The sequence below is a fragment of the Saccostrea cucullata genome, unplaced genomic scaffold (genome assembly GCF_032062105.1).
Source record: "Saccostrea cucullata isolate Sc308-1 unplaced genomic scaffold, CSIRO_AGI_Scuc_v1 ctg1281, whole genome shotgun sequence".
Taxonomy (NCBI): Eukaryota; Metazoa; Mollusca; class Bivalvia; order Ostreida; family Ostreidae; genus Saccostrea; species Saccostrea cuccullata.
In genome coordinates this window covers 65,317-91,014 of record NW_026927343.1, presented here as the reverse complement: position 1 = coordinate 91,014, position 25,698 = coordinate 65,317, and the positions used below count along the sequence as shown (strand labels likewise).

Sequence of the window (25,698 nt, the reverse complement as noted above, 5' to 3'; positions counted from 1 at the left end):
GTATTGCAATGTAATGAGAAAAACAATGTTTGAAATTGCAAAATTTAGGTCTTCTACACTTATACCGAAAGATACACACAACAAACATAAGTCTATTTTGCAGTGAATGAACAGTAATACCCCTTTAATTCTTATTTAAAAAAAAATAGATCAAATTATTACCGAAAGAAAGTAATTAATGATAATAATAAAGACCAAAAAAATAATAATATCACAATTCTTGGAATACATGCATGTTTGACACAAGAACAAAAATCTTTGTAATTTCTTTTTAAAATGACCCTTTTTCTTTATCTTTGAAATTCTTTTTTTAAAATAATATATGTATGCAAGCTTCTGTAATCGGTCCGGCTAAACAGAGAAAGCTAGAGAACTCAAGAGAATTTGAGGCTTATATGGTGAATTTTGATACATTTTATGCATAATTGGGTTGAATTTTACTAAATAAATCATATTTTATACATAAAACCATTTAAAAAGTCATTTTAGGAAAGTTTTTACCAGAAAAAGTAGCAGAATGGATGGTAAAATATTTTATGGCACCCCGATCCTGATCGGATTTCAAAAACATTGTTTATCGAAATAATAATTTTTATCACATAATTTTACAATTATATTTCACAAAAATTTAATTTCACTTGTATCAAGCAGTTTCATTGCCTGAATCATTCAGAGGAACATATAATATTTTGGATAACATAACTTGCCTACGTCACAATGAGTTACGTCAAAAAAGTATTACTCCGCTTGACGTTATTTTTAAAATAATGCTCAATTTGAAGTCTTTTTCCGGTGGAAATATTGTCTCATTGTCTACACTGGAATTAAATTATAAGGAATGAAGCTAATTTCAACTTATGTTATCCGATATAACAAAACTTTGGGCAGTTTACGCTTTTTTATAAAACGCTTCGCGGTTTATAAAGCGTAAAAAAATGTTATATCGGATAACTTAAGTTGAAATAAGCTTCATTCCTTAAATATTTTTTATCTAATTTTAATGATGTGTATGATTTTTAACAATTTCTTATCATCTAAAGCATTTTAATTCATTTATTACTAGTTTTATCACAAAAACTATTATGAAGTCTTATGAGATCATCAGATGATAGTAATCTGTTAAAATAAGCCAAAAAAAAAAAAAAAAAACCTGTTAAAATGTTATTTTACATTTAATTTTGTTTTGGCATGTACAGACAATAAATAACTAAAAATCAGTAGGGTTCTCTAAGGTTCTTTGTTTAGTAGACACGAGTCAAGCAGAGCTTTTTCAAAAAGCTTACCGTAGAATTCTTCTCATATTTCTTGTAAATAAAAATTAATGAAATTTTCACAGAATCAAGAGGACAATTTTACAAAGTGATGGTATGAGTGATATTAGATTTGACCGTTTAATATTAGAGGCAAGGTCAGGTCAAGGTCATTACCTTTTTCCTGGACATAAAGAATAAAAAAAAAATTACTGTTTCCAATCCTGCGATCCCTACTTGTAATTCAAAAGATTGTTTTTTACTGTTTTTCTTTTTGCAGAAAAAGATACTACCATATAGGGCCTATAAGATGATCTTACCAAATTGACATGGATAATTTAAATAAAATGGATATTCGATAATCGAAATTTCCTCTACTTTTCTTAAATTTTTAGGATTTATTAGTTATTTTTATATGCTTCCCATATCTAACTTTTTTCAATTTTTACACAGAGTAGAGTTGTCACATACAGGTACAACATAATACAAAAACTAAAATTTTTGATCGTTTACTAAGAGAGAAAAAACACTTTTTACGAATTTTTGGCTCAAATCTGTACTTAGCTTTTTGAAGCATTAAGAAGCCAACATAGTTCTAGTATGTGTGAAACACCTTATTTATTTGATATACATGTATTTTGAAACTTTAGTCCCATATTAATTTTACTTACATTTGAAAAAACGTCTAGTCTTTGATTGCGTAAAAATTTAAACTAAATTCAATGTTCTATAATAATTTTGAGAGGCAGAAAAGAAGATATTTTCATAAGCCACCATTCCGCCAAAAATATAGTCCCTGCTAGTTTTCAGATGCAGTTTACCATTTCTATTTAAAGTTGTATAATTGTGATGAGAAAAGAAAAATATGGTCTTTTAAATCTCTTACATCTAAATATCAACAAATGTACTTTGAATGTTCCATTTAGTCAGAAACTAGAGAAGAATACTACCAAAAATTAAGCAACAAACTTAAACGGTAAAAATGACATACACCTATCAGGCCATATTAATTATTTTTGAGAATTTCTTGGCTTTGTATTTATTCATTAATTTTTAACTGACATAAGCTCTAGAAAGGTTAACCAGACGTTCAACAGTCACTTTGACTTTGCTACCAAAATCAGTCGACATTAACTTTCTTCAAACAATAAAGGGAAACAGAATAAATACAAGCTGTAAAGCTTAAAGCTATAAAAACCATTTCTGTTAACAATAAAAAAATATGGAAAATATGATGCTGTTCCTTAAAAATACATGTTATTTAGAAATAATGACTGTCAATATTTCCACTGTTCGTTTCGTCACATTTTTTTTACGATTAATTACGATCTTGAATAATTATTAACTCATACGAAAATAAGATCATCAGAAAATTATCTCTTTTGCCTTGAAAGGCATTTCAACCAATGAAATAATTGAAAAAATTTTCGTTATGCAATTTCTACCAATCACAAAAGAGATGAAGTGCATTGTCCGGAGACTGTTAAAAACGTCTTCCAAGGAAGGTGGTAATGAAGCAAAGGGAGAAAACGTGCTCAAGTGCCCATGCATTTGAAATAATGATATTTTAAGATGCCTGTAAATAAATAAATCAAAAAATCTTTTTAATTTGTTAAGTTTGCCTTCCTATTACTTGTTAATATTTATTTCTAATGACTGTAAAAAGTCAGTATGGTACACTGTATACATCAGAGTGTTGCTTTATCAGAAGTCAAATAAATAAAAGCACTTTTAAAGTACTTTTTCAATATATTATAAATTGAATAAAACAAAAATAGTACCTCTTAAGAAATTTATTTTCGTTACATTGATTTTTGCACTTAAATAATAAAAAGCTCTGTTAATTTGGAATCAGTGTTTGTTTGTCAAAATGTTTTTTCTTTACAGTGTTGATGATATTATTCGCATTTTTTAAAGATATTTTTTTATACATAGTATACTGTAAGTACATAAATATACATTCATAGAAGAAAAATCTATTGTAATTGTAATACCTTTAAAATTGTTTTCTATATAGAAGTCTTAAAAAATCTAATATGGCCAAGGTTTTGACATTCAAAAAAATGCTATTAGCAGAGTGAGATACCCCGGTATTGGACCTGTGGATGAGATATTGGACCGCTTGCGTCACACTGTGGGCGGGATTAGCTATTTCTTTCTTGCATTGTTTTGTTTTGAACATATTTTATTGACAAGCAAAAGGATAAGAAACAAATTCTAACAACTTAATTACTATATACACATAGAAATTGTCATACAAAAAAAAAAAAAAAAAAAAAATAGCAAAAACGTGTACAAATAAAAGTCAAATATGTAACTAAATCTACAAGATTTCTTTATTGCATTAATTGGAGTTCACATCTTTACTGAATTGACCGAGTTTAAACCACAGTTCCGGAAAACAAAATTAAACATCAAGAAAACCAGTAAAAGGTATTTCAAAAAAGTAGAAGGTATAATAAAACGTTTATTGACTTTGTTCTTCGACAAAATGCATTTTAAATCCGATTCATTAAAGAGAAATGTGATTTTATCCAATGTACAATGTACATTTGATACATATATACATGTATATAAATGATAATCAATAACGGTTCTATATCAATGCTCAGATAAATTGATATATATATATATATATATATATATATATATATATATATATATATATATATATATATATATATATATATATATATATATATATATATATGGCAAAATTAAAAGAAAACCTTTGTACAAATGTTTTGGTTTTTAAAACGTTAGATGAGAAAACTTTATTTCTTTTTCTTTCAGAAATTGAAACTTGTGTGTTAGTAAGGTGAAGAAGGGAAGGGGTCTAAACTAGTGCACTTTAAGACTTGTTACTTAAGGTCAATAGGGAAGAAAGTGTTTTTCTTACCTTCTGAGGATATTATTAATTTTTTGGCAGTTAATATTATAATAAACTGAAACCTCACTATCTATACTCGATCAGACTAAAAAAATCGAGACACTGTATCCGAGGAATCGAGATATAAAAGTCGACATATTTTATGTATTCGAGATATCGATGTTTAAGACATCGAGGTTCAACTATTTTGAAAGGAATGCGCTTACCCTTTCATTTAGTCTACAGCTGTGCCTATGGTAGAAAACGCAGTATGTGATAAATAGTTTCTCACCGCGACCTTATTGACTTTTTGAAGCTGATATGAAGTATACCAGCCGAGAGTTTTTGATTCGTTATATAGATCCGAAATGTTTCTTTTTAGCGTGTTTGCTGTAACAGTGAATAGTAACTTTTATGCGTCACTAATCTGATGAAAATACAAAACATCGATAGAATTGTAACAATTTTGATTACGTTTTTCATTGCTGGGGTTTATGACCTTTCTTTTTCTTCAGTCTAGTATTGGTAATTTTCTCTTTTGAATACTCGACCCGGTTTCTTTTTCTTTGCATCACCTTTTTTTTTTAAGTTTTTTCTTTATCTAATGAAAATGAAAACATCGAAATTTCCAGCAAAAAATGATAAAATCTAAATTCCCCCGATGATGAGTTCATAAACATATTGCAATAGAGCTTGGCAATGGCGCATCCAACTTTAGAATGGACCACGATATGCCGGGTATCTTAATTTTTTTGTGAAAAAGACTGTTTTGATAAATTATACAATGCATATAAATATATATATGCAGTAAATTTTCGGTAAAACAGTTCAAAGTAAATGGAATAAGTGGTAGGAGACCTCTTATTTAACGAAGCATCATATACATGTCACCAAAATGTAAATGAAAACAAATTTTGATTTTAAATTCTATAATTATTAATTATATATGGTATTAATCTTTCATCCTTAAATTTATTTCGTTTTATTTTCACTTTTTGAGGTGGACGAGATCCTTTTGGAATTCCTGGATCCACCACAGATGCAAACACCAATGAAAGAAGTGAAGACAACAGATATATCAAAAGCGAATGCCACACCCGACCTCAAAGATTGCTATGAACTGGTTGCCCTGTTTTCTCATGGCAGGTTGGTATTGACCAACCTTGAAATAGAACTTCCATCTTTATGTCATCATAAAGTACACACTAGAAGGAAAAGTCTGTAAATGATGCCGGGGTAACATTTCTTTGAACATCGTTACGAACCCTTTAGTAAAAAGTGAACAAGGTATCCCAAAACCACCAATGTGTTTTCTACGTTAATCATCATGTTTACACAAGATTGTATTGTGCCTTCATTTGGGCTATTTAGCGGGAGAAGAGAGAGAGAATCCTAGATATATAAATAAAGCTTGGTATTCCCCATGTCTTTGTCAAATCTGACGATGTTGTCCGTGGATGCCCCCTATTGGTGTCCTGAAAATTCTTCCCACAGAGCCATACACGTCTAGACAACAGACCTACCGTAAATGTCCCAAAACTCTCTCTTTTTAGTTTCCGCATTTGATCATCACCAAAAGTGAGTGTGTTTTGTAGCAATTGATATATATTTTTCTGTATTTTGCTGAGTAGCATTTTGTAAAATTTATTTTAAAGGAAAAAACCCCAAATATTCCACGTTGGATTCTTGAAACTGCATCATTCTTTAACTTTAATTTACACATTTTCTCCAAAAAATTAGTTCAAGAAGATCGATTTTTATTTCACTAAAAAAATCACTGCACCGTAGTAATTCAGATGGTATTTTATAATTATTTTATAAATTCAGTGAAATTCCTGAACTGAATTATGATAATACTAGGTACTTGGAGCTCCTGGGAGCTGCGATAAGTCAATCAATTTATTGTTGACAAATTCTTATCGATGACTGCAGCATGATTAGGAAGGGATCACAGTGTGTTTGTCTATTAAGTCCCAGTCTAAATACTTCACAACTATTATCAATTTAAAAACAATTTAACCATATCGCTATACCCGCCTTCTTCTCTCTCCTGACATCTTAGGAAACCCTCCACGGACATTTTCAGCCAATCAGAAAGCTCTCTGGTAGCGAATATCGTTTTCAATTTAGTCACGCAAATATGGAGGCGATTAGGTAGCGACCCGCTATAAGAAATATAAAACAAGACGATCTGGGGGTTTTATTAACAGAAGGTACAAATGTTTGGTTGAGTTTTGTAGTGTTTAGGTGGGAGTTTGAGAACCAAGTCGATTTATTTGTGTGTTACCTTTAACAGTGGATGTTTACTAAAACAATCGACTGAGGAAGATTTGTTTTCTTGTAAATATTTCTAATAACTTAGTGATCATATTTGTTGATTCCTGTTATAAACGACAGCCTCAGTATGCAACACACGCATTATGACAGTGGGGGATTCCAGAATGGACTTTACGGATCCTCTCCAAACTTTGACGGGTCGACAATAAAGTTACACCATGGACATTACACGGAAACTTCCGACCCGTGCTTCAACAGCCTGTTCTCAAATGTGTCCTCCCCCGGAAACTTTCTTCCCAGAGACCCGCCATCCTACGCGGAATCTACCACCATCTTCCACCCGGGGTTCGTTCCGAATTCGAGTCCGTCGTACTACAAGATGTCGACTGGACGCCAGGAGATTCCGGAGTACGGACTAGCTCGTGGCGGCGAGCAGATTCTATCAAAAGTCGATATTATGGATCAGACGACAGGTTCTCTTGACATCACCCCGCGCTATGATGCAGAAAGTGGAAGGCTGATGCACGAGGCAGATCTCAACTCAAGTCACGAAGAAAACGTGAAGTTAGAGAATTCAGTGGAATATAAACCGGAAATTCAAGCGATGCAGACGACCATCACAACCAACGAAAGTCATATAAACCCAAATGACAGTAACAATAAGACTGATTCTAAAGATGACAAAATAGAACCCGTTGACCAAACAAATCCTGAAAAGGGTCATGATGAGAAAGCCAGAGGAAATGCTGACGTAAAGCCTGCTTTGTCATATATTGCTCTTATTGCAAAATCTATATTAGAATCGTCACAAAAAAGACTAAGCCTTGGTTCTATATACAACTGGATTGAAAAGAATTATCCTTATTACCAAAACCGAGGCCAGGGGTGGAGAAACAGCGTAAGACATAATCTTTCTCTAAATGACTGTTTTATTAAGGCGGGGAGATGTGAGGATGGCAAGGGGAATTACTGGGCCATTCACCCCGCTAACATACAGGACTTTATGCGCGGAGATTTCCGACAACGGCGACGATCCAGGAGAAGAGGCAGGAAAAAGGAAGTGGAACTCGGAATGTATCATTTGACAAACGGGTATAGCCCACTCACACCCAGTGTACCATTTTCGCCTTCCGCGACTGCATTTAATTCCATCTATTCCCCTTATACGGAGGCTGAGCGCCGTGCATATAGACTAGACGAAGCATTACTTAGACAGAGTATGAACAATCCCTTTATGAAATGGTACCATAATGGAGTTCCGAATGGAACATATCCCACACAAAATACCGGATGTAATACAGGGATGTATAATAACTCCTCCGCCCAGTGGCAAGGGTACGGGGACCAGTCCACGCAATCTGTCTACCACTCACCCCTGTCACGGTACGTTTCCGAATAAGTGGCTAAATATCAGAAAATAGGTGAAACAGAAAGGTAGCAAAGAGACTTGTTTTCGATTTCTAAATTTTTTTAACCTTTTCATGAAAAGTTTTGTTTTTCTATGAAAAGTTGAAATTTCCGCCAAACGAGAACTTCGTTTTTGCTTTTGAAAAAAAAAAATCAAATAGTAATATTTTATTCCTAGGTATAAATTAAGTAATAATTGGTATAAATTGTCTCTAAATTCCGAAAAATATAGCTAATATAGCACTGCGGGATTTCCCGTTATTGGGGGATAACCTTAATCGGTGAAAGCGATGACACTCAGGACCACAGAAGTATGTGGCTCTGTCGATCTAAATTTCATTAAGCTTCATGATAAGATAAAATTATGACGATCTAATTAATGATGTCTAAAGTGTATAAATGACAAACTCTAAACAGTTAACTAAATATGAAATTCCAAACTGTTTGTATAAGTAACACGGAATTGATCATTGCTCCTTTTTTTATCCTTTATTGGTGTAGAATCCTTTCTTAAAAACAAGAATGAAAACTTTAAGGTACGAGATATATTTTAGAAACTCTGACCAAAAAAAAAAAAAAAAAAAAAAAAAAAACTAACACCGATTTATCTCACAATCACTACATTTGTGATTCTTTTTAACAAGTGAAATTATATTAATTATGTTTACAGAATTTACATATTTCTTTAATATGTTTTTTGTTAAAAAACCAATTCCCAGTAGAAATTGAACGATACATAACAGATACAGACATATAACAGTATTCTAACTTAGAATTACAGTAAAAAAATCAAACAGCAACTATACAACAATGAAACTCAAAATATCAATCAGAGAAAAAAAAATTAAGATTATTAGAAAGAAAGAAAAAATGCTGGATGCATGTACTAAAAATAAAAAGAAGCGATTGATTTGAAATATCCTATTGGATGAATTAAAATATGTACTTTCCGAAATAAAGAATATTGTCATTTAATTTTTATATCACAATTTGTATTTGTAATTTAATTTTGTACGCAACAATTTCAATTTGTAAGTGATATGTGCATATTACAAAAAAAAAAAAATTAATTTCAGTAATATAAATTTGTAAATAAAAATAATTAACTTTTTCCGCGAGAAAAATGTTAATTGAACAGATTTTAAATTTAGTAAAGGACAACATTTTCCTTTCTGACATACATGTATTATTTTTTTTTAGATCAAAATCTAAACATTACTGCAATTTTTAATAAATAAAAATAATGAATATCGTACAAAATGTCAAACAAAAACAGGTTAGTATTTAGAGGATGATTAAGTATAATCAGAATAATAATTAAAGATGTCCCTTTGAACATTTCGGCCTTGTATACTTGTACCACGTGAAGCAGCAGGGGGCTAAATATGGTTTTATCTAAAAATATCAACAACCAAAGTAGCAGCGATTATAACACGATCGTAAGAATATCTCGGATAAACTGTATGTTTTTATTATTTTGATATCGTTCTTATCTGAAAGATAATTCGGGAGTTATGTCTACTATACCATCATAGACACGTGCAGAAACGGTTTTCTTTAGAAGGGGGGGGGGGGGGGCTGATTTCCCTTTTCTTTCCATCTACAAGGGAAAAAAATTAAAATATGCAGTGCTTATACTCTGTATTATTTTGTTTTTCTACATAGAAAATAATATTTGAAGGAAACTGAATTTTGTTAGAACTAAAGAGAATTATAAAATTTGAAAATCTAGGAGAAAATTATTCTTCATCAAACAGATCTTGTTTTGCAATTATATTTCGTGCTTCTTTTATGACTTTGTGGATCATTAAAAGCTCTATATTAACTGTTAAATATAATAATCCCTTCAAAGGCAATGTCTAAAAATAATAAATATTTTTTTAAGTCTAATTGTACTGAATGAATATTTCCCTCCCTCTTTCGGAAATGGATAAGTAAGAAAATTATAGATAGTTCTTCAGTTTAATTTAACAAATATTAACAGACGTGGAATATGCGATATTTCAACAAAAAGAAATTCTCTATGCTGCCTTTATTAAATATTATTTTCATTAATCTTTGTACATTTAGATTTTCTACATATTATTTATGTTGGTGATTAAACCATTTTGTATATAATGTGAAAGGAGCGTTTATTGCATACATACATTGTATATAACTTATAATAAATTCAACGTGTAGTTTTTCCTTGTATTTTGATTGATATTTTCACCATTGGCTCTCTTTATAAGATATTTATAAGCCTTTTTTAAGATTAATAATTATTTTTAAAAAAGATGTATTTTTAACGATTCAAAATCTTTTAAATCTATTTCTATCTAAAGTACTTATTGCGTGATGAAACTTTACGAGCTTGTTCAGTACAGCTGCAGGTGGCAAGACATTGCATTAAAACGCAGAAACGATTTTAAAATTGAACTATCAGATGGCTCTATAATCCTGCCCCGTCTTTGATGTGTACGTGTATCTGGGACAGGTTTCTATTTATTATTTTTTTTACAACGTACACGTATTTATGAAGTCTTTTATAAAATTAAAGTACGGTTTTTGATTAATTTTCCGTCACTTTTCCACTTTGAATAAGATTTGGAAAATTACAAAATGCATAGAACACAAGCAAGAATTGATAATAATAATAAAAAAAATTAGAAGCAGGGCGGGGGCATATGTTGTAGGCTTAAAAATACTTAAAAACCTCAATATTTATTTCCTCACGTGTGTACCTTTATTTTTCAGGAACTACCCCACAACCTCACTGGTTCAGAGCGGTCTTTGAGAAATCAGGGACCTGAAAATCACGGAATTAACGCTTTATCATGCTTGGCTCTTCATTGCATTCACATTATAGACTGATATTTGTTGACATATTGAAAAAAATAAATTTATTGATTAAAATGTTATTTCGGTTTTTATTTTGTAATGATTTCATAAAATTGTGTTCATGAGTTGAAAAGTCTTGTGAGATTTGAACACTATTTGAATTTTCTTCCATTCTTTAAAAACACGACAGGAATAACTTCATTAAAAGGCCCCCAAACCGTATTAAAATGGCAATCTTATCTCTACAACAGCACAGAACGCAGAATACAGATGTCTGGTTTAGAAAAGAACCTTTAGAAAAAAAACGTTTAAATGATTGTCAAAATTTGCGAAATTAATTCTAAATTGCTAGCGTTTGAATATCTTTCTTTATTTCCTTTTAAAAGTTCAACAAGTTTAAAACAATTATAAGTATAAGTACTTATATGCAATTGTAAAAATCTTTATTTTAATCAGCTGCTAAAGTGAAAATAATGGGAATAATCTGAAAAAGTTTTGTATATTTTTCACCCTAAAGTACGAAATTATTCACGTATTTTTTACTATAGTGTACTATACTTTTGCTATCCCCTCTAAACAGAGTTGGAGGTATGTATAGTTACGCGCTTGTAAATGTAAAAGTGTTATAGTTTGTGTGTGTATGTGTTTGCCCTGTGAAAAACAAAAGCGACGTAATTTCCATCTGGATCAGTATAGAATGCTGCCTTGATTAATAAAAAATGCTTTGCGAGGGGATACTTTACTTTGTGATTCCCTTGTTTTTTTCTCAACAAAAAGATCAAATCAAGTAATTTTATTTATTCTTTAGTTTCCTTCTACAATTTATCCCAATTTTTACGGAATTCAGGTCAGGAACATTAAGTAATTTCTGACAAACAATAAAACGCTTGCTTAATTTTTGTTGTTGTTGGCATGCATGGGAAATAATATTGCAGCTGTTGCAGAATAAAATATAAATAAGCACTGAGAATCCAACAAAACGCAGAGGAAGTACTGAGTTGTACTGACAAAACCCTGAGTGGTACTGAGTCCGGTACTGAGTAAACTGAGGAAGTCCTGAGTAGTACTGAGGCTTTCACTGTTGGCACAGGTGCAAGATGGTTATTTAATTTTTTTTCTGCTGTAGCAACTATAATTTTCATGCTATCAAACAACGAAAGATATTTTATTGTTTATATATAGATCTGTACAAATGAGCAACTAAAGTTTTATGTAGGATTAAGAAGATTATGCAATTTATCATATGTTCTTCTTGGTACATAGCATTGATTGAAAAGCCAGAGCTACAATACTGTACAGCAAAAAGTGATATACTTGTTGCTATGCATACTGACTGATAATTATAAACAGCAATGGTGGACATATTCAGTGAATGCAAAGTTAACATTAATCAATGAACACATTTTAACTATGTGACAAGGTATCACAAGACTATCCGATTTAAATAATAAAATTACAGCGTAATGAAGTAGAAGTCGTATATAGTCACATATTACTTCTAAATTTAATTTCATTTCCACTTGACAAAGGAGATTTTAACCTTTTTGAGGTTACTTTGAGGTCTTAACCTCAAAACAGTTCTAGAGTTTCAAATTATACGATAGTTAACCGTACTTATATTTTTTATTATGAAAAAGAAGAACACAATGGCTGAATTTAGTAAGAAATATTCTTGAAACATTTTTTTTTGTCCAGATTACAAATACATTTTCTTATAAATGTTTTATTGGTATATGTACATTTGACATTGAAGGAGTCGTTCACTACGAAATAATTAACAAATTTATCTCAGAGTCTACATCGAAGAATTCTCGGATTAACATTATTACATTTGAGAGTGAAAGAAATATATATTAACTGTTCTTTTTCAATTTGTTTCTTATTTTTTAATGTTCAAAATTTATAACCTTATCATTGCCCTCTTGAATTTTGAATAAGGTACGCAACGTATCTTACATTCGAATGGCTTAATTTTGAAATACAAAAAGGCACCATAAGTTGTGCTAGACGCATGTTTTCAGAGTATTAAATATACTAGTATTTATATTTACAACTCTGTCATCTATAATCGATAAGATTCGAAAATTTAACGTTTTTCTTTTTTGACAAAAGATCAAGTATTATAAAAATATATCTAGAATATGTTACTTTATCTAGAATTGGTCCAAAATTCTAGAATGTTTGCATTTTTAACAAGGGTTAGGGTTTGGATGTTCCAATAAAACAAACCTGATGACGTCAAGAGCACCTGTGTGATCAAAAAAAGACGGAATTCTTTAGATAATGAAAAATAAAAAGAAAATGGAATAGTATTTGGATTGAAATAATTTTACAATTAGAATTTTAGCAAAAAGCATCTTATCATCCAATACATTATATCCTCCGTCAATTTGTTTTAAATTTTATCTAATTTGAATTCAATAATTACAAAAAGATTGAATCACAGGAACTCTGAATTATTTATAGTCTCGGTATGGATTTAAACACGTTGAAACATACTAGCCCTAGAATGGAAATAATTTTTTTAAAAAATGTACAGTTTGAAAAATATTTTTTTGGATATATTGGGATTAATTATTAAAGAAAAGAAATGTTTGACTGAAAGAATACTATTTCTTTGTATCCACAATTTGCGTTACCTATATATTTTTTAAACGTGATACGAACTTGTACTTAAAACGAAGTGTTAACTTTATTTCTATTTTATCCCCCCCCCCAAAAAAAAATCAATAGTGGTAATTCAGCAAAAGTCAGTTAGTGATTAAAATTTCCATTCATATAAATAATAGGGAAATCAAAATAATTTAAGAAGAAAATATCCCTAATTTTTACGCTTTTTATTTGTTGATTTCTACGGTGATAAAATTTAATTTATTAGGTTTAATCTGAAGGTATTATTAAAAATTGTAACAAAACGTGAAAGGTTGAGACATCTAAACAAAACACTGTTAAGAAATGTTTGTCTCCGTTCATTCATAATTGACATCATGTAGAACCGAAGATCTCGTGTAAGATCCAAGGGTTTCCGAAGTCAAAATAAATCAACAAACAAACAAATAGAAGGCAACTTCAGAGGTTTATCATAAAATCTTCACGAATTATGTTTTATGCCTGTAAATTGCCCCTCTTTGGTCTAAGCATCCATAAGTCCATGTTTTTGCAAGGGCAACCATAAACATTATTAATAAAATCTAAACAATTTACTCGAGATTGCAAAACATAGCTCTCCTGTTTTTCGATATAAAGATTTGATCTGCAAAATGTACTGTTAGATTTCTAATGCCCAACGGGTTTATAGCATTTTGTCATACTATAACTGTAAATCAACTAAAAGTATAAATATCGAATTATTGTTCTTTCTTAGGTAAGTGTCACATACAATTTAAGTTTTGTCTTACGATTGAAAAATACCACTAAATACCGTTTACTAAGTAAGAAATTTTCATTTCAAAACTGCAGACACATTTATTGGATATTTCAGTTCAGTAATAGAAATATCATCAAAGTACAATATTATAGTACAATCTTGAAAATGTTCTTTCAGTCTCTCTCTCTTTCTCTCTCTCTCTCTCTAGGTTAAAGGTTTACAGACAAACCAATAAAGAATTTTATCTTTGTGTGGAGTAGCTGCAATTTAGAGTTTCTTTTTATCTTAAGTGCTTTTTCCTTTAACTTTAACGAAAACGTCTCTAAATTTTTCAAAAGGATTATTCAAAAATCTACAAATCAATTAAATACCGTTATAGGGTTTTTAGTTCTCAATTTATTACCTTTGAAATCAACTTCAATGTACAAAGTGCTAAATTTACTTCTTTTATTTCAAATCAAAATTAATACCAGCACTGCAATGATATAGAAAAACAGGTCCCTCATGGATCGCCCTATGATGAGAAACTGCTTTGTATCAAAACTCGTATGTCATTTCCGCATGACAAATGGATTCAAAGGTCAGAAGAGCAAAAACGTATTGGGTTGGGGTGTCTTACAGAGCCTCGGCTTTCTGCGTTGGAACATGCACAGGTTCACTTAAAACAGGAGCAGACTCTTAAGAATTGACATAAGTGGCCTGTTCTGAGAGATTCACCCCTCTACCCTCACAGAAAATCAGACATTTAACTGTAAGGGGACTCCCTGGTGCAGGAGACTAGGCACCTTCTGTGGCGCATGGAGCTGTAGCATATGCAGATGGGCTTGATTAATTGAGGACTACGTTTAAGAACTGAAGAAAGAAATCATATAATTATGTTAAATATGCTGGTTTTATTGTGATTATAGACACAACGAGGTTGGTTTTTATGTCCATATGACTGATGATTAAAGTACAATGAGGTTTTATATATGGTGCTGTATTGTTGTATCCATATCGCATATTCCAAGATGTAGAACATATTATATACTAGTATGTCGTACATCCCCATTATAAGTCTCTGGGTTTTTTTTTAATCTGTCATAGCTGCAATGAAGCGTATGGGGATAACAAAAATATTCAAGATCAAAAGTCCATAAAACAATACAAAAAATAGGAACTGAGCAGACACGGACCTCCAAAACATCAGAGGTGGGATCAGGTGCCATGGAGGTAGCTTCAGTGGCTCAACATATTTTTCAACATTCATTTTTTAAGGGGGCCGACTGGGGTTTTATTGTGTGAAAACTACAATAACGAAACTCTCCATTTTTATACCATATATAACATATTAACTTTAGTGTACATGCAAAGTTTGGAGCACTTTAAAGCAAATTATACAAATACCACAATAGACTTTTTGTTCAAACTATAATTTATGACGAGTAATACTATATTGTACCTAATGTGTAAGAAACACAAAATTCTACCGCCTTGTTACCAGAGGGGGCATCTCAAAAGACCAAAAATTAAGGAAATTTCCTGTTTATATAGAGTACTACAAAATATGGCGTACACAATGGTGTTGTATGAAAAAATTATAAGAATAATGGAGAAATTCTAAAATTTCTATGTTTTAAATTTCAAGAGCATATGTTTAATACTTTTTATTTAATAACATTTTTATTATCCCTTTCTTTAAGAGCTTCAGTTTATAATAACGTCAAAAACACCCTATAACGACATCAACCTACCTATCAGTTGCAAAATAGGTAAAACAAATTCAGTTATTTAAGGGATGACTCTAATTCTTGGCCAAATTATTCGATTATAACCTGGTTTGGGCCAGTTTACGCTTTATATTTTTTTATAATACGAATTACATTTTTGAACCTGTAATTTCTTAATTTTGTTTAATTTTATCAATCAAGTGAAAAAAGTTGCTTTAAAACAGGAAATACGCTTCATTTTACTATGATGCGCGAAATGTTGCGCAATGAAAACTACAGTCGGCCCCCTTAAGTGAAGAAATGAAAATAAAAGAATAAAAGTAAATTTCAGATAACATACTTAGCAAAGTAATTCGAATATATTATTTTAAAAAGATTTTCTTCTTTTGCACTTGTGTTTTTTTTTTTTCTTAATTTTTATTTTTTTGGCTTATTAGTATAGATCCGGTCGTATTTGTATTGTTTTACCATAAATCAAAAGAAAATGAATAAAAAAACTTCCCAATTTGGTTAAAATTGGCAATGGGTTGTATGAATCATTGAAAAAAAGCAGCCCAAAGTTAGTGAAATTCAGTTAATGTTGCAATGGATATGTCAAAACACAAATTGTTGACTTTGTAAAGAATTAAGCACGGGTCTAAAATGTAAACAGAGACAGATAAAAATAATAAATCAATTAAATAAGGTTAAAGCATATACTAACACATACTTAATACAGCAAGTACACAGGTGTTCATTTCTACTTAAGTCAAGGGACCTGAAAATAAAGACGCCATTTGAAGCGTTTGGCACTGATATAACAAAGGACAACATTTATTTATTGATATGTCCAATCGTTTACTGCTAAGATTCCAAGATTTTTTAAAGGATTCATCAGATACGAATCTATTTGTCTGAACTGCTGATCAGGAAATAAGATTCCAAGATTTTTTTTAAGGATTCACTATATACGAATCTATTCGTCTGAACGCAAGTGAATTTGTACAAGAAGTGTTAATTTGATTAATATAAAAATAAACGTGCTTTAATGCAATTTGATGCACAGTACATAGAAACTGGGTTTTTGCTTATCGCTGATGCATGTATAGATTTAGTAGGTGATTTTAATTGTATTTTTGTTTAACTTTGTCGTATAAAGTAAATGAATACTTAATGTACATAAATATGAATATTTTACTTTCATGTAAATTAGTTGAATCTGATTGGTCGAGAAACATTTGTTAAAAAACACTTTTACCCGCTGAATAATGAAGCCACGCCCTCCAGCGTAGCAACAGCCAACATTCCTTGACGACGGGTAATATTCCAAAAAATAGCAACTGCTCAGAATTTATGCGCACACAGTTCACTGTTATATGTATTGGTATAAAACATTCAGTATAATATAAAAGATATTGCATGTAGTTGAGTGTAACATTGAAAATTTTCACCCCTCGAAAACCTCGAGTTGACAATGGTTTTCTTGGGGTGAAAATTTTCAATGTTACACTCAACTACATGCAATATTTATATATTATAACTTGAAGTTATTAATCAAACTTTTGCATGTTTACATATAAAAATCAAGAGGTTAATTAATGTTAATGAAATCAGGTTTCTGTCTGTTCATTAATCTACATACTTTAATGACGATCCCATTAAATGTGGTTAGTGATATTTTTTTCTCTACAGTGATTGCAATCATCATCGCAAAATAAACACAGAAAGAGGTTTTATTACATTGATGAAATATATTGAAATAACAAACAATATTCAAGCTCAATCCATTGAAAAAATACAAATCAGGAGCAGACGAAATACAGACCTCTGAAACATCAAAGGTGGGATCAGGTGCCATGCAGGAGTAAGCATCCATTGCCGACGGGTCACACCCGCCGTATTCTCCTTGTCATGATCGGGAGTTCGGGAAATAACGGAAAAATCCGTCGACAATTCAGATTGTAAATAATAATACACAATTAGTATTAAAATATTTGTCAACAGTTCACTTAAATGAAATTGCATTTGCGGACAAGGTTACTGACTCGAAGATAAAACTCAAGAAAAGATGACTATAAACGAAACTCCTGATATTCTTGTATCATCAAGTTGTTTGTCGATAAATAACCTCGTTTTGGAAATTGTTTATACGTAGAGCATGCTCAAAGTTACAACGTTTTCACCAAAGTAAACTAAAGTTCCAAAGTTTTCACCATAGTAAATCAAAGTTCCAAAGTTTTTACTATAGTAAATCAAAGTTCCAAAGTTTTCATCATAGTAAATCAAAGTTCCGAAGTTTTCATCATAGTAAATTAAAGTTTCAAAGTTTCTACCACAGTAATTTAAAGTTCCAAAGCTTTTACTTTTGTAAATCAAAGTTTTTTGTAATTACTATATAGTTTAATTTAATTTTTTTTCTATTATCATTTAACTGTTTTAATCAAAGTTCCAAAATATGTTTATTTACCACATTTAATATTTTTTCATTTCTAATTTTTTTCTCTGCACAACATTAGAATTAAATAAATTTAAATAGATATTGCTTATTTATCGGTATAAGAGACATTTTTTTAATTTTAAAAGTCATTTCTTGAAAGTTGTCTTTTAGGAGTTTTTTTATTCTCTGAAGCTTTAATGAATTTTAACCTCGAAATTTCATAAAATGTACAGAATGGGAAGCATAACCGTAATTCCATGGGTTTTATTGTACTTAATCAAAGTTTCAAAGTTTTCACTATAGTAAATCAAAGTTCCAAAGTTTTCACTATAGTAAATCAAAGTTCCAAAGTTTCACTATAGTAAATCAAAGTTCCAAAGTTTCACTATAGTAAATCAAAGTTTCAAAGTTTTCACCAAAGTAAATCAAAGTTCCAAAGTTTTCACAATAGTAAATCAAAGTTCCAAAGTTTTCATCATAGTAAATCAAAGTTCCAAATTTTAAATAAAGTAAATCAAAGTTCCAAAGTTTTTCTATAGTACATGTAAATCAAAGTTTCAAAGTTTTCACCATAGTAAATCAAAGTTCCAAAGTTTTAACTATAGTTAACCATAGTAAACCATATTTTACTATAGTATTTTTATGCGCCCGAATTTATTCGGGGCGCATATTGTTTTTGTTCTGTCTGTCTGTTTGTCTGTTTATCTGTTTGTCTGTTTGTCTGTTTATCGGTTTGTCTGTTTGTCTTGAAATTGGCATAACTTTTGAAGTCCGTGAGAGGTAATTTATTTGGTATGCCTACAATTTTAAAGTCAATGACCTTGTAACCTTGACAATTTTATTTTTTTCACAATTTTTGAAAGAGAGATAGGAAATATAAGGAATCACAACAAGGACAATGATTGTGTGACATTGACCGTATATTTGTAAAAATTGCTTTTTAGCTTTGTTGCCGCCGGGACATCAAACACATCTTTTTTTGTTAGGGTATTTACACAGTTAATTGTTTACGTGTGATGAATTGTTTAAAATCATTGCTAAAATAGTTTTTTTTTATATTAAGGGGAAACAAATCCAATTGAAAATGTAAATGTAAAACTTGTATACAGCTTTAACGATATCGTTAAATTTGAAATGCCATCGCAGATTATACCATATTTTTGACGTCAGTTTATTCCTCGCTGTTTACAGATGAAAGATAATTAATTTAAGTTTTACCAACTGATTTTTTCATTCCTTGAAAAAATACTTTAAAATTTTTACTATCATTTAAAATTTCTGGATTTTGATATTTTGTGAATCACAGGATATCATTATTTTTAAAAAGAGGTTGAAATCCATCCAAATATAATTTAATCGAATAAGTTTTTGGCAAAACATTGACAAACAAAATATATATTTTTGTTAAAAAAAAAATAACAGTTACAAATTTCTGACATTTTTTTATTTTATTTCAGAATTTAACCTATTACGAGTTTAAAGCAAGCTGCACAAGAAACTCACAGTGACGTCACACGACGTAACTTGTTGACAGCTTAACGGTTAATATTGTCCATCGCAGATTATACCGTTTGACCTGGGTAGCTATCAAATTCATTCTAATATACTTCGGGGCGTATTCCACAGCATTTTAATCCTTTATATAGAAAATGTTTACTGTCTTTCATTGTGTTACAAAAAGTTTGAATAAGAAATGGAAAAAAGACATCCCCCCCCCCCCCCCCCCCCCCCCCCCGTACGAAATGGGATTTTCGAGCTTGGGCAGTTTCCATTTTTTTTTTTGCTTGTCAACTTTTACAGGTAGTAAAAAAAAAATTTTCTCAGACTTCCAAAAACGATGCTTGTACTTTAAAATATTTACTATATTTTGATGATATGACATATATAATTGTGTTAAAATAACAGTTACAAATTTCTGAATTTTCATTTTATTTCATAGATCGAAGAATGTATGCACTTTAGAAGGTCAGCAGAATGTATATTTCCACTCCACAGCATTTTAATCATCTGTCTTCATTTGCCAATTTATAAGAAATGAAAGACATCATTGTAGGAGTTTCCTTTGGATATGACATGAAGTTGGTCAAGTGATGATGTCCAATAATGCCTGAAGCTGAAGTGTATTACGGTAGATTAATATTTTCATGTAGCAACTTCATTTCACAATTGTATATACAAATACAAAAAATTATCTCTTATTCATACTCGTATTTAAATTTTGTAGTGCAAAGTTTTCATTTATTGCAGTTTTGAAACTTCTTTAATGAACTACAAATTATATACATTTTCGACGACGTCATTTGACGCCACAGTATAAGATACATTTTTCCATTTGACCCAAAAATAATTGTAGATATTAAACTTGAAATGTACACCACAAGGACAGAAAAATGAACTTCAAGCTAAAATATTTTAACTTATGTCTTGGTTGATTTTTTTTTCTTTTTGGTACTTTAGCAACAATAATAATATTGTCATTATCTAAATGATACATATCACTTAAGTTTGTTTCGTAACACGTGAAATAATTAGCGACGATTATTTGGGTAATTCAGCTTATCAGTACTTAAAAGAAACCTAAAGATTATATGTTTCCGTTCACAGTAAAAGAGAAAACCGATTCCGTCTTCATCCCGGGTCCAAACCGTGGGAACAGACAACAAGACTTGTATCTTCATAGCTAACATACCTACAGCATTGTGGAGCGGCCGGAATTTATATGGCTTTCGACAGACGATTGAAAGTCCGAGTGTTTGCATGAGAATTGTATCATTTGTGACGTAGTTCTAATCGCTTGGAGAAATGCCCGGATGCCAAGAACGTGAACCCTTCCGAAAGAATGTTAACATAGCTTTCTATGAAGAAGCGGGTGTGATTTAAAAGGACAAGAGAAAATTATGAATTAATGGGTACTTGAGAACGATTTACATCGTCACCGATTGTCTTTGGAGTCGGTTGTGGTCGGAGTGGACAAGCCGGGGCCTTTAATCTATATGACGGCAGGGTGGCGACAGAAGTCAGGGAACGTGAGGGGTTTACACCCGACAGGGGACATATTGGTCTGATTGGGGTCAATATTATCATCTACTGAGATATCGCAGAAGATAAAACATTCCACACTCCTGATATATATACTAACTATGCGCGTGCATTAACTAGGATGGCAAAACTTAAAATTTCTAATTCAAAATTAATGAATATATTTATAGATATTAATTCCTTCACCTTCCAAAGAAATTTCGGATATATTTTTGTTATTTTGGCCCGTTCGTCAGTCTGTAATGCTATATTCTTCTTTAAACACCTCTTGTATATTAAGCAGTACTTAACCAGTTAATCATTTTAGAATATAAAAGGTGTTGTCATTTAAAGAAGCAATAAGTTTCCAAAGATTTTTTTAACCTTAGGGGCAATATGGAAGGGAAGATGGTAAAATAGGTTTTAAGTTTTCCCGCAAAATCTGGCTCCCAGGATATCTACATTGTATAGTGTAGGTTTCTTTAGAAAGCTGATACATGGGGTACTGAAGATGTGAAATAAGGTTTCAAAACTTTCTTTTTCACACTTGGGGTAAAAAAAAACAACTTTTCTTTTATATAAAAACATGCTTCGAAGAACTTCTCCAACATTTGTAGCCATTCCATTTTTTGCCAGATGAATGGGGTGTTCCATACTTGTGTATCAATGTTTAGATTTTTTGAAATTTTCAAAGAGCTCGAAAATTTACTTCGTTAAAAATTGTTGTATCAATGTTTAGATTTTTTGAAATTTTCAAAGAGCTCGAAAATTTACTTCGTTAAAAATTGTTGTATCAATGTTTAGATTTTTTGAAATTTTCAAAGAGCTCGAAAATTTACTTCGTTAAAAATTGCTGAATAAATCACTCTTTTAACAAATTCTGATTGTATATTAAAAACAAAAAAAAAATGAGTTTCTGATCAAAATATTTAGGTTTGATTTGGACACCTTTTATATGCAGACCTACATGTATTTTTGCATAATTTCGTTTGAAACAGAATTTCTTCACAATTTAATTCATGAGAAGAAGAAGACTTAGTGTGGCATTTAACTCAACATTTAGATATAACGCCGACATATTATCAATTAACAATAGTTATATAAATTATATATTGACACGATATCCCAGTGGGCTTGAGATAAAAGATACCATAAAATCTTACACACCTGTTTCTTAATTGGATATTATACAAGAAAAGTCATAAATAGTTATCTAACAAGCAAGCTTTATATTAAACAAAATGACTTCAAATCTTTAATCATCTTCCCTTACCTATGGAGCAATATACCTCTGTCACCTGCTTATGGGGTTTGTATCTCTCATTTGATTCGATATGCATAAAAATGCTCTACGTATAAAAATTTTAAAACAAAGTAAATTACTAATAAACAAATTGATGAAACAAGACTCTGAACAGTATTATTTAAAGTCGTCATTTTTCAAATTTGACGGTCAATACAATAACCTTGTCAGCAAAAACAATCTGCCATAAGTGAAATACTGACTGACTTTTGTCATACTAATTATTAGGTCATTAATTGCACACTGAATGTTTTACACACGGAATTGTCTACGGGCTCTCCTCTGATTTCTCCATCATGACAAGAAGTGCATGTACCGGTTCACACAGAGGGTGACCGGTAGGCAGGGGGTACCCACTCATCGAAGTCACCTGATCCATCCTCTGATGTTTAAGATGTCTCTGTTAGGTTATATCTGCTTCTTATTTGTATTGTTTGAACTTTTAACATAAAAAAGTATTCGATGGATACCTTCTAAATTTCTTTCTTGACAGAGAAAACTTATTAAAAATTCATTTTTTTTCATCGTGATCTTAAACTTTATATAGACTGATTATACTTTTATTTTTTAAATACTAGTATAAGTGGCCTATGTTTATATACTGACCTTCACATCATTTTATCCTAAATTATGTAAATGTATGGACATGTTCATATTACAAATGCAAGCTACAGTAATACTGTTTTTATCACCACCGCCTTTCAGATTTGTATGAGTATGTTATTTTTAAGGATGACGTTCATCCAGGGTATTATTTAAAAGAAATGATTCTAGTACAATATCATAGATAAATCAAATGTTATGGGTAAACAAAATAACAATGTTATTCTTTTTTTTTAAATATAAAAAATGAATGCTTGACTTTTCGAGAAAATAAATTGCAAGAATTACAAGTAAAATATTATGTAATGAATTTTTCTGTAATTGTTTTACATTGTCATTTTGAAAAAATGATTTAACTCACTTTATTTCTCCTCAAATTATAATGAAAATATATGCTTTGCTCTGCAAAATAAAATGATATGAAGATTGAAGTAAGTAAACATTATACATTTATTGCATGATAGTGAGGGAAATTTGTGCACCGATCTCAAATTCTTTTTCATTGTTAACAAAACGTTACTAACACTCTTTGGGCAACACATTATCATCAATTTTATGACGTAAACCAGGTTATTGTGACGTCTACTATACTCTCGGGAGTTTTCTTTAAATGAACGATAATTTTTGCGGGAAAATACACTAAGTATCCGAAGAGGTGGAATATGATGAAAAGCATGCCGACGGTCGGGAAATATGAAGTTTTACGGCCCGAACACGTGATAACTTAGAACCAATCAGATAACGCGTTGTTTAGAATATTTATAATGAGGTATAATAATATGTTTTCTTTGTTTTTATTTCCAAAAATATAAAGGTTTTATATCTTTCTGAAGACCTCTGAAAGCAACAGTTTATATTTAAACTATATACTTGTCTGTCTCTATTATTCCAGTGAAGAAACTTAAGAACTGATAACAAATTCTTGAAGGAAGATTAAGCACAGTTTGGATTTTGAATAGAATGCAGACAATATTTTTTAAAAAACAAATTCATTTTTTTTCTACAATACATTCGTAGTGTAAAATGTTAAAATTGCCTATAGAAAATGAAATCATTTTCCTTTTAAGACAATATGTCCCGACTGTCACACTGGAATGTCTACACAGAATTCCGAATGAGTACAGAAGGACCCCTCTTGTAGTGTTGCTTTAAGCTGTAAACCCTTGATTTAAGTACTTACAGATTTTTACATTTAACTGTTAAGGTTAAGAGGTCTTAAGAGGTCTGCAAAACCGACTGAGAATTTTAGACCTCTTGTTGGCTAAGGTTTTGACTCCGGCATTATTAAGATGGCGACCTTGGTTTCAAAATCTGTCAAGAGTTTAAGAAATTGCTTAGCCATAATCTCTTGGAATTTTAAAGATTTTTTTCTTTATCAAAAGAGTAGTAAAATAATTTTTGTCCATAAAGTATTTTGTTTACTTATTTTGTTTATTAAATTTAATTCAGATAAAGAAAAAAGAATGTTACGGTATCAATTTGTCACACATACAAAACCTTATTGTTACGAAGTCAATCTATAGTTGATTAGTCGATATTGATCAGTCCTGGCATGCCAAAATGAATATGTCTTATTCAAATAAATTATGAAGAGAAAACTAATATCACTTCGTTGAGGCGTTTCTTACCATAACATTATCTTATTTAAAAAATACTGAAGCGTTTCAAAACGTCTTGAAATAGGACTTTTATTCAATATCTTCAAATAGAGACTTAAAGTTAGACGCCCCTTTACACAGTCAGATAAATATAATCTTATATTTCTAGATCATTAGATTACACTGTAAATTATATTTTCAGGAAAAAACTAATATCTTTATTGAACAAACCATTACAAATTTTTATCTTAGTCAAGAGATATTTTGTTAAAAGGGCCGATTTTTTTCCCACACAATTCTTAATACAATCATTAGCATTTTTTAGTCAAAGAACAGTTGTTGTTTTCTTTATTTTATATACCAGTTAGTCAGAATAAACAAAAAAAAAATAATGAAATGTCACAATTACTGCAAAAACATAGTGCAAACATTTTTTAAATGTATATTATTAAGTCAACTTATCTTTTCTTTCTCCACAAATGAGTTCTGTTAAAGACATTCTGTAATAAATATAATGCCTTATTTACTGTGTTTCTCAAACGGGAAGAAGAAAACTGGGATTTCTGTCTACTTTTTTCATCCAAAATAATTTTGTCTCGAATTGGATTTTTTCATTTAAAATAAATCAAATGCACGGAAGAATTCAATAGTAATTGAATATTTTCTTATACCAGTGGTAGATAATTAATTGCCCTTAATTAAAATCCTGAACTTTGTGTAAGGAGTGTAAAAATATATATTTATTTTTTCAAAATCGGACTTTGACACATTTCAACATTTTAAAATTCTGAATGATAGGAATGAAAACACAAGCATTAAAGTCTTAAGTTATATATATAAAAAAGATTGAATCTCAAAACTACTTACCATATTCTTTCTACATTTTCCGTTCAGAGCTTTAAGGAATATTTATAGAAAATTTGCATTCATTTTTTTAAAGATAAAACTTGAATTGCATTTTAAGCGATCAATTTTTCCAGTACCTGTAATGATTTAAAATTTGAAAGTTCGTTCAGAAACGTAAAAAACAACAATAAAGGTTCAATAAAGAATCATGGCCC

The 25,698-nt window shown here is 30.5% G+C and overlaps 1 protein-coding gene across 1 annotated transcript; it reads left to right on the top strand.

Moving 5' to 3' along the window:
- Positions 1-5,962: 5,962 nt before the first annotated feature.
- LOC134274146 (uncharacterized) lies at positions 5,963-10,597 on the top strand. The gene is made up of 2 exons (XM_062756401.1): positions 5,963-7,779; positions 10,540-10,597. Exons 1-2 carry the CDS (start codon positions 6,524-6,526, stop codon positions 10,577-10,579), a joined length of 1,296 nt encoding a protein of 431 aa, XP_062612385.1. The 5' UTR covers positions 5,963-6,523; the 3' UTR covers positions 10,580-10,597.
- Positions 10,598-25,698: the final 15,101 nt, after the last annotated feature.